Source organism: Diplotaxodon limnothrissa, linkage group LG10, assembly GCF_057381915.1.
Source record: "Diplotaxodon limnothrissa isolate DT_005_m linkage group LG10, D_limnothrissa_male_GT1.1, whole genome shotgun sequence".
NCBI classification, from domain to species: domain Eukaryota; kingdom Metazoa; phylum Chordata; class Actinopteri; order Cichliformes; family Cichlidae; genus Diplotaxodon; species Diplotaxodon limnothrissa.
The window spans coordinates 29,669,603-29,680,148 of NC_140605.1; the positions used below are offsets into that span (position 1 = coordinate 29,669,603).

Below are 10,546 nucleotides of genomic sequence, written 5' to 3' on the forward strand. Positions count from 1 at the left end.
ATATAAGAGCAGATGCTGCTGGTGCAATAAGCTGTAGTTTTACGTCCAGTGGATGATGATCTGATTAGTCGACTAATCGCATAAATAATCGGTGACTAGTCGACTATCAAAATAATCGTTTGTGGCAGCCCTAATAGCAACGCAGCCAAAAGTCACAACAATGGAGGACGGCAAAGCGATGGTGTACTTGCTGCTCGTTCTAAGCCTTTTTGCCAGATCGGGCGACAACAGAACGCATGCCACCGATTGGCTAGTCAGTGGCGTCACACGATGAGTCATGAGAGCGTCCTACTTTTGCAGAACACAGACTCTCTTAATATTGCACCTTAAAATCTAGAAACAATAATGTAAACATCACGTAACTTCTACTGTTGTAAGACACGTTTCTACTAGATATATCAGACAAGTTCACTCGAAAACCAAAAAAAAAAAAAAAAGTCCAACTAGACCTGCTAATTTTAGCCACACTAACATTAGCAGACATGCAATATTTGTACACATCTGCAATTGAATGAGTTGACTGATTTCTTTCTTCAGTTTAATCGACCAGTCTCCTGTTCAAGACAAAGTGGCAACACTTGACAATAAAGGTCCAAGAAATCATTAAGAATCTGCTGATGTAAACATATCCCACGTATCCCACACAAACCTATCCCATCTAGCATTTTTCAGGTATTTTATACCCGCATTACTAAAGTTGGGTACAGGAACCTGGTATTAGGGAGGTATTACAGACTAAAGCACTGATAATTTTTGACCTCAGTACTGAAAAATGATTGTGGATATGGTGAACTTTGTCATCCATGTGTGAAAGCAACATTCTTTTGTGATACTACACAAGAAATGGTAACATAATTGCCTGAGAAGTCATTAAACCTATATAAAGATAACAGTGGCAATAACATCAGAAACCACCAGAATCTGAAAACATACTGTGATAAAAAAAAACACTCTTAAAACCAAATGACCACGCTTCCTGATTATTCTTAAGCTTTTATTACTCCCCCCATTCCACGCCATCCCCTTAGCTGCCGCCCTCTTTCTGTGATAATTAACATGGATGTTTCTAATGACACCATCTAGAAGCCCTACATTTGTATCCTACATATCAGAGGCGCCGCTCTTTTTTTATTGCCATTTCAATTATGGTTTTCTGTGAGATGCTCGTGGAAAACCAGCACTTTTTACTCACAATAACAGGAAGTTAATCACAATTCAACTTAAGTTTATGCAAAGTCTAAGAAAAGAAGAGAGGTCAGTGCCCTGGGAAAAATTCGAGTGAAGCAAAATCATCATTAAGTCGTTAAACATGTCGAGACTTGACTTCCATGCTCCACCCTGCCTCCAAACAATCTGCTGTACTTCCTGGGAGCTTCCCTCTCTTCCTCTTCACTGCATTTCCAAGGCTCCCTTTATCTACTGACCCCCACACTTACTTCCTGCCATTTTCCCAACCAGAGCTTTTGCTGACAGCCAGACGTAATTTCAAGTTTGCTGAATCATTTCTTGTCAGTGATTGAGGAGCGACCCTTAAAAAAATCTGTACCAGCAGAGTTTCACATTGTTCCTGGCTGAGTAAAGTTGCTCACCCTCCCAGAGCGAATGGTTCAGGGTAGTCAGAACATCTGGCAGCTCTCTGTGACCTTGACTTCCAGCTGTTTGGAGGTCCACAGCTCCACCACCAACCACAGACAGGAAGCGGGGAGCCAGTAGGCTGTCAAATCTAAGGCTCATGATACAACCACAACCTTTGGCTTTTAACTTTTAAAATGCCTACGCATCTGAACACAGAGCTCTCTGTGTCACTATTTGTTTACTTGGCCCGATCCTCAGTTTTATAGACTAATCCACTTTGACTTTTGGATTTGGTTTCTTTAAAAAAGTGAAAAACAACCTTCAAATAGCCTCAGAAAAACGTAAGAAGAAATAATTGGTTTAATTTCTACTTTAAGGTGTGTAAAACGAAAACATGAGAATGATACTACAGAATAAAATCACATCATATTGTCATTTTGTAGGTAGATAATGTGCCATTATCAAGAGATTAAATAAAAAAGAAAGAGAAGATTAACAAAAACTAGTCTTTGGCTATAAATTGATTTAAATTAGTTGCAGCTTTTGGCAGAGCTAAAATGTGCTTAAATGTGTTCTGAGGGCTCAAAAAAGATGAAAAAAAGGCAAATAAGAAAAGCAACACATTTTGGCCCACCCCTCTGTGCTTCAAGAGACTGTAATTTCTAAAATGTTCATAGTATAAAAAGAAAACTTGCATCCCACAAAAAGGTCATTGTTCAGAATAAATCTGCTGATTCTGAGGAGCTTTGACTGACTTTTTATGGACACTTATTCATTCACATATTTACAACAGCACATGCCTGAATCGGCACTGAGTAATGGCTTACAGTTATGTGTTTTTGCTGTAGCCCGTACATGAAGCCAGAAGTTTGCTAACTTAGCTAAGCACAAAGCTTCACTTTGTCCAAACATAACAACAAACAGTCTAATTTTAATGCTTATAGACACCAGCTTTGACTAACCAATCCTGCGTGCCAGGAACAACTATAAGGAAAAATAAAAAAATACAATGCAAATTTGTGTTTTTAATTTAGTGCTTGAACTTGTGGTGGTAGAAGGAATCTCAGGGCATAAGAGGGACTACCAATACCAGCTGTAGAGCAAGAATGGGAGACCTGCTGGAGAAGCAGCTAAGAAGCTGAGGACCTGAGGAGTGCCATAACAGCAAATGAGCCAGATGTTAAGGAAAAAAGAGATGGGAAAGGTCACAGCAAGCTGTTTAGCCGCGACTAAACTCCCTACAATTTTTTGTTAAGTAAACGTTGAACAAATGAATTGGAGAATCATCCACATGGTGGACAATTAAGATAAACTCCATGAATTGTGATACACATAGCAGGAAAACCTGTGTCCTTGTTTCAAATATCAAGACTCTTCAGTGAGAAAATGATGTGTTTTTTGAGTATATGGTACTATATATCCCCAGACATACTTGAGCAGCCTGGTCAAATAAAGTCTGTGTGTGCAAAACACTCCTATTTCACTATTTCATACAAACTCATTTTATTTCAGTGCAGTGAGTCTTTTAGTTTCCCTCCTTTGTTGTCATTTTCATAGAGAAATATGGAGCAGAGAGCAGAGGAGAAGCTACAACCAAAGCCAAAGATTTTGACCCTTAAATACTGGAATTTAAACACACCCCAAAACTCAGGCAAGGATGTTAGAAGCTCTGTTCCCAGCAGCAGCTCTCTCGTGAATAATGCAATAGCTTCCAATTAGCAAATCATAATAAAATACCTCTTTTTCAACTGAGTGCTGTCACTTGCTGTGATCATGTTTACTGAATTTTTTGTGCTGTTTCTAAGGTTGATGGAAAAGAGCATGAGGTGTTTGGTTAATGCTTGATCTCCAGCTACTAGATTAAAAGATTCATGGCCATGTTCATGGAAATGCTCTAATTACTTTTAGAAGACGAACAGCTTTGCATATGAGGACCAGTCTGAAACTGTTTTACCTCTTCAGAAAAATCATCTTGGCATTTAATAGGTACCCTGTGATGCACCTGTGTTTGCTTACCTCAGGTCTTCGAGCAGGTCACACTCTGTCTGGTGTTTGATCTGTAATCTGCTCATCTGCTCAGCATGAATGTGTTTCAACTCCTGGGTGACCCGGACCTGAACAGGGGAACAGAATAAGGCTCATTAGAAACACCTTAAAGCTGTCTTCTTCTTCTTCTTAACCTCATACAGGTAGACCAAGGAGATTTCATCCTGCACAATCACAACAGGAGCACCTCTAGAGGGTAGATTCAGCTTAACTCATTCACTGCCAGCCATTGGCAGTGAATGAGTTAAACCCATTGACTCATTCACTGCAATTGACGGCTATAGACGTCAATGGCAGTGAATGAGTTAATTATGAGCTGATTCAGCTTAGCTCATAATTGGCATTACTGGAAGTGATAACCATCATTATCAAGCAGTACCTGCAACCAGGTGAGAATTGGTCTCTCTGGGTTTCTAATTGGATGTGAATCAAAAGACCAAGAGTCTCATTACTGACCACAAGGAGTGTTTTGAACTTGTCGTATGAATACATATGAAATGAACTTATTAATATCAACTGATTTAGAGGTTTTGTCTCATTATTTTGGTCAATTTTCCACTTTTTTATTACAACTCAAAAGTGAAAATCTGTTAAAAAAACAAAACAAATCAAAAATCAAATATGATCATTTTATTTTAACATTGTATGATGTTCAAAACAATATGCCCAGCCAAAATACAAGAAAGCAACAACAAGAAACCTGAAGCAAGATCAATGGGTTAGCAACACACGTTTGCTTAAAGTCAGCGTTTTCGGAGAGCTCTTCTTACCTGGCCAGGTCACCATGACAACTGAAAGCATAACCTACTCCGTAAGAGGTTATGTTCAGAGTTTTGGTGTAAAACCTTTTTTTTTATTTTGGGGGTGGGTGTTTAGCTTACAGCATGTTCTCAGTGTGTTATAGATTCTCTGTTGCAGGACTGCATGCAACCTGTTGAGCTGTATCTTACTAACAACACATGGAGGAATGCAGTTCTGTAAAGTTGCAGCATAAAAATGTATCGCACAGTCACTGGAATCTGCATCCATCCACTTGGTTATGCAGAAAATGAATGTTTTCATGCTTGGTTCTAATCTGCTGCAGGTCTATTTTACACAGCTGGACACATTTGTGCAACATTTCTTTCCTGATTCATTACAGCTTTATTTTTTTGTGGCGTATTGTCTTAGATCCCTATCACCAGCTCCTCTGATAATGTTTGACTGATGTAGGTGGAGAAAGTTAAACCACCATTGTGACGCCAATTACTTTCGCCCAGGGGTGTCGGTTTTGTCGAACCAGATAATGCATAATAAAGCCTGGCCATGTCGAATCTGATGTGTTTTCCAAGCTTCTAAAACACAGGCAAAAACCAAAATTTTGAAATAACCACTTCATCCTCTCACCATCAGTGCACTTCTGGATATTTAGCTGACATCTTAGGAAAAATATATATGTTCTTAACTCAAAATATAGTGTGTTTCATTCCCATCCCACATAATTCACACGATCCATCACCCCGTTTTCATTTTATAACAAAAACAAATAACTGAAAATATCATAAGTAAGTTTAATAACACGATGCTTAACACATCTTGCAATTTAATTATAAAGAAATGACTTACTGAGAGCTAGTAAAAGGTGGAGAAATTAGTTAACTATTCCAGTCATCAGGCCGAAAAGCAATCAGATATTCTGATGATCTATTTTTGTTTAGTCTGCGAGCAAAGAGAGAATAAAATAAGCAATCTAATGATACAATGTATGCTTTAAGGCATTTCTGATGGATATTTTTGATTTTTTTAATGCTTTATGGACCAAAGTACCACACAAAGGTAGCGTACTGATCAATAAAGAAATCAATGTTGTGTCTTTAGTCTAAGATAATTCTTTAGATAAACTTTTAGCTAACTAAGAGTCCAAGGAACACAAGATAGAAAGCAAAGCCTCATTAGTGTCTTGTTTGTCCAAAAATGTCAAAACAATCTGCTAATAACACAATTACAAGCAGAATTAAATTTGTTTTATTATACATTTTGTGGCTGTGTGAGAATAAATCATTGTTATTAATTAATATCTTCTTACAGATATGATTCAGTATCTTTAGGTTGATCCTTGGGCGCGAAACTATTAAGTACAATAAAAGGGAGAGCAGGCAGTGCCTTTATTCCTTCATGAGCGAGTACAGAGGCCAGGAACCTCAGCTAAAATAACATAAACTAGATAAAAAGTCGTCAAAGATGCTTTACCTTAATAAACAATTTGCAAAAACATAGAAAAAATCCAAAATAATCAACACTGCTGCCACTGTAAATTATATTTTCAAGCTATCAGTATGTTAAACGGACTGCTTGTGTAACAGTTAAAAAGTTTTTCCCTAGGGCATCAGCAGGAAAAACACAGATTTTTACAATTACATCACCCTTCATGGGGGTCATGCAAAATGTCCAAACACATTAAAAAAATCTTTAAACGCTCCATAAAGCTCCATACAAAACAAAAATTAACCAAAACCTAACAGCTTTATATTTACAAAATGTCCTGTGGTTAAAAAAACTGCCCTGCTGTTGAGTCTTGTTATTGAAATATGATCCCACAAGAACATTTTTTCGCATAGAGGCCGACTTTGCAGAGATTTGTTTGCTTTCATGCTTATTTCTGTAATAAAACACTTAGAACTAATCTATACTTTAACACCTACTGAGCTGTTTTAAGCTTTAAATACACCATTTTAAGCCAACGAGTGCTTTTCTTCCGCACACAGACTTTTTGTTAGAGAGAAAAAAATTCCACAAAACTCCGTACTAGTATCTGTCAACTGACTCTCCCGGAGCTACAGGAATATTTGCATCACAGTTCTTAACTTGACTTGTAAGTTTTACAATAAGGTTAGTCCTCCTCTTAAAATCGGCACACATAAAAGCACAACTTGTATCTGCGTTGGATAAAATGAGGACCTTCTTCCAGCTTTTCACCCCCCCAACTCTGCTCCTCTTAACTAGCGGGTGGCAGCGGGACAGGAGGGAGCCAAAGTGGCATTTACTTGAACTTAAGCGTTGCTTAGCTGGATCAGTTTTGAGCCGATGTAAAACAAAATCTCCGTAATATTATTTATTTAAACAAAATAAACTTTTTCTAAGATGTGCGCACTTTTGCGGATGCATTTATTAATTTTAGCTGTCACTTTAGTAGGACTCTTTCTCCGTTCGAGAGGGAACGGGGCACGTTAACGGGGCTATTCTCCCTTAAAAAAGTGGCACATGGGAGTCTTTTAAAATAAGTTTTCCTCTTGTGGTGGTATTTATAGAGGTAATGAAAGCAAAATCGACGTATAAGCAAACAAACAAGGACATATTTGGAGAATAAAAGGGGAGTTTCTTCATTTAAACCGGGCGAAGAGCAACAAAGCATAAATTTCCAACCATTAAATATGCACCAGTCCGTCGAAGTAACGTTAGCTCAGGGGGCTACAACGGCAAAAACTCACCTTTCTCGGCGGAGGCTGCATCCTTGTTCCTTGACATAAAAACTACGAAAGAGAAGGCGAAAGTATGTCTGAAAAAAAAGTCTATCCAAACGCTACGACCAAATGATAACGGAAGAAGAATATTTCAGCAGGCTCAAGCGGCCATGGCGAGTCCAGCAAGTAGTAAGTTGAGTCCCGTTGAAAACACTGTGGCCCCAGGGCGCAGAAAACACTGCAGCGAATCAAACCCTGCGCAATTAAGACACACTTCCCGACAAACTTTCGAAATAAGAGCCCGGTTCTGGGAAACATAGAGGCTACTTCCGTGCAGAATCTCGAAAATAAAAGCACGCTCGGTCAAAGTGTGGTTTTGAACAGATATTCTAAGGTTTTATGTAAGTTATTTTGTAACGAATTAACACATGCCTAACACATAAGGCGCGTTATACATGGGAACATGATATTTTTGTATAGATAGATAGATAGATAGATAGATAGATAGATAGATAGATAGATAGATAGATAGATAGGGGTATCTATCCATTTATCTATCTAGTTATTCGTGCTTGTGCTATAAAAAAAATTTCTGCAATAAATAATTCTTAAAAATAATACTACAGTTTGTACTCTAACTATTATTATACTTAATAATAAGATTACAAGCATATAATTATATATTTGTGTAGCAACTAGAGATGGCACGATACCACTTTTTAATGTCCAATACCGATTCCGATATCATAAATTGGGATATCTGCCGATACAGATATAAATCCGATATAGCGTATTTTGTAATCAATAAAACAGTTTTTTATAGATATCTTGCTGCATTTTGTATAAGTTCATACTCAAGTTTTAAAAAACAAGAGACTGAAGCTATTCTGTTATACCTGTATGCAAAAAATACACTCCACCCAAAACATTTTATGGTTTAGCAACACTGATCAATCTTATAAATTTAAACCTACACCATCCTCCCTATTCTGGTATTTTAAAGAGTACTTAGTGGAAATATTAAACAACCTAACTAATAGGGTTGCCGACTCCCAGCAAAAATATTAGGGAACCACCCCCGCCCTTAATCGATGTAATCAACTTTAATTTAATGCAAGTGTAAAACAAATCCACAGAAATCAATTATTTTTCTACAATATTTAAATAGATTCAACATCTTTCTTCAACAGAATTGCAGACTGCACAGATGGTACCTTCCCAAAGGAAAAAGTACTATAGCTTACTAGGGTGTATATTAGACTTATTAGTTACTATATACAATAATGGATTTCTATACATTTAATCAGATGACCACTTTTGTTGTAATATTCAGATAATTATTTATTCAAAGTTTTTGACTGACATAACTAAGAAAAATATTTCTTTGTGCCCCCCTCTCCCTGTTAATGCCCTACCTGGCCCCCAACAAAGCTTTACTAGATCCGCCCCTGCACAGTTACCAGCTGTCAGCTACTTAGAAAAGGATCCTGGTGTTATTTGTCTCTCAGAAACAGTTCATAACTTCCCTTCAACTCATTCATGTCACCTAAAAGGTAAACCTGTTTCTCCATCACCTGCTCAGCTCTGATGATTTAGTAAGGATCTTTCATCTTCATGTTTCCCTCTCACCACATATCCAAACGGATATCATCACCAGCAGCTTTTACAGCTGTGGCTCCAGCAAACCTCAGCTGTTACTAGAAAGTAATATTAAATACATTCTAACAACAGCTTATCACGCTTAAACGTGCTGCTGTTGTTTATCCACTGGTCAAAGTGGGCGATAAACAAACAAGAAAGACGGGACTTGCGGCAGAAAAGCCGATCAGCTTATCATTGATCAGTTTCATGTTTGAAGTAATAACAGGAGAGGAAGGGAGAGAGAATGAGCGAAGTAGATGCAACCTCGCAGCAAAGACAGAATAACTCCAGCTTTGTGTCTAATCGCTTCCTTTTCACCTCAATATGGAACTCTGATGGCCAGTCCAGCTGTGGCTCAATATCTCAGTTGTTAAGCTTAACGTGGAAATACTATGCAAACATTCAGGGATGAACTTACACACTTGCTTTACTTCTATGGGATAGTTTTCGCCGAGATGAAATGCAGCGGTTAGGAAGCATGTGGCCAGGCTCCAAATGCTCCAACAGCCCGCTGACAGGTCTGGCAGACAACAGCTCTATCACGTGACAAATACTGCTCTGATGCGCTGAGCTGGGTTATGCTAAGTAGTGCGTTTTGTGAGGTGATTTTGTGATACTTCAGATCGGATTACATTTTTTTCTTTTTTTTCTCTCCAATATCTGATCCAGTAATTTAGGTCAGTATCGGATCGATACCGGATCGGTCCATCTCTAGTAGCAACAGCTGGTTTGAAGGCTCTAGAGAACTGTCTTTGTAAACTGACATTTCTTTGTAATAGCAAGGAATTAAATTTCACTTTAACTGAACTTTTCCGGTAAGGAGCTGAATTAAGGGTTCAAAAGCCAGACATTTTCCATAACGGCCTGTAAATTAGGTTTAGTATCTCTGATACTAAGAATATGGTTTCATTTAACAAGCAGCCAAAAAGCAGATTAAAGCAGAGAAGGAAAACAGTGTTGGCTTAAGGGGGGTGTCTAATTACAAAATATTCTAAAAGAATTCATGAGGAAGATAATGTTTCCATTGTTAGTCTAATTAATTTCAAGTAAAACTTTTGATAAGCTTTAATATGCTGCAAAGATATTCGCATATCCCAAAATTTGTCTTGCAGCCAATAAAAAAGATATAAGAATGCGCTCCAAGGAGAAGAAATGGATCCACTCCCCTTTCTGATTGGTCCTCTTCACTCACGTGGCAAGCCACTGCCTCTTTGACGATGAAGATCGCGCCTGCAGGTTCATAAGTGCGATTTCCTGTGAAGTTTTCAAAATAAAATCATGTTTTCATGCACCACGTTTTGTAGGAGCAGCTTCAGTAATCTATGAATTTTAAAATAAGAACGAATATATAAATATATAAAAACAAATGTGGAGTAATATTTAAAAGTGATAATGTTTTAAAAAATCCACAAAAACGAAGCAAAACTTGGTATAGAAATAAAATGTGTAAGAAATATATGTTTTAAAAGCCCTCCAGCTCCTGAGTGTGAGACATTTTTTTTAAACATACACATTTTGTATTTAAAATTCTTTACCAACATACTGCGCATCAGGCTGGATTATTACCATCAATGTAGACTTTAACATAATTAAAATGTATTTAAAAAATTAAATACAGTATAGGCATGGAATGCTTCACATTAAAATTTATTTTAAGACAAAATGAGATGTGTTTCTTTCATTGAAACAGGTGTATGCCTAAATAAATTTGATAAATCTATTCAGTTATTTAGTAAATATTTTCTTTATGATTTTACATTTTTCTACACAAAAAAGCTGAAAACATAAGATTTGAAAGTTTACTGATTAAATGTATCTTAACAGTGATGACCCCAGCATGTATT

The 10,546-nt window shown here is 37.4% G+C and overlaps 1 protein-coding gene across 1 annotated transcript in view; it reads right to left on the reverse strand.

Moving 5' to 3' along the window:
* LOC146624698 (F-BAR and double SH3 domains protein 2-like) overlaps positions 1–7,294 on the reverse strand; it is a 44,932-nt gene extending 37,638 nt beyond the window's left edge. Inside the window, exons 1-2 of the mRNA XM_085364697.1 lie at positions 7,089–7,294; positions 3,592–3,689 (exon numbers count right to left, since the gene is read on the reverse strand). Coding sequence (XP_085220823.1) covers positions 3,592–3,689; positions 7,089–7,109 — 119 coding nt within the window. The 5' untranslated portion in view covers positions 7,110–7,294. The remainder of the gene's footprint in view (positions 1–3,591; positions 3,690–7,088) is intronic.
* Between the last annotated feature and the right edge of the window lie 3,252 nt (positions 7,295–10,546).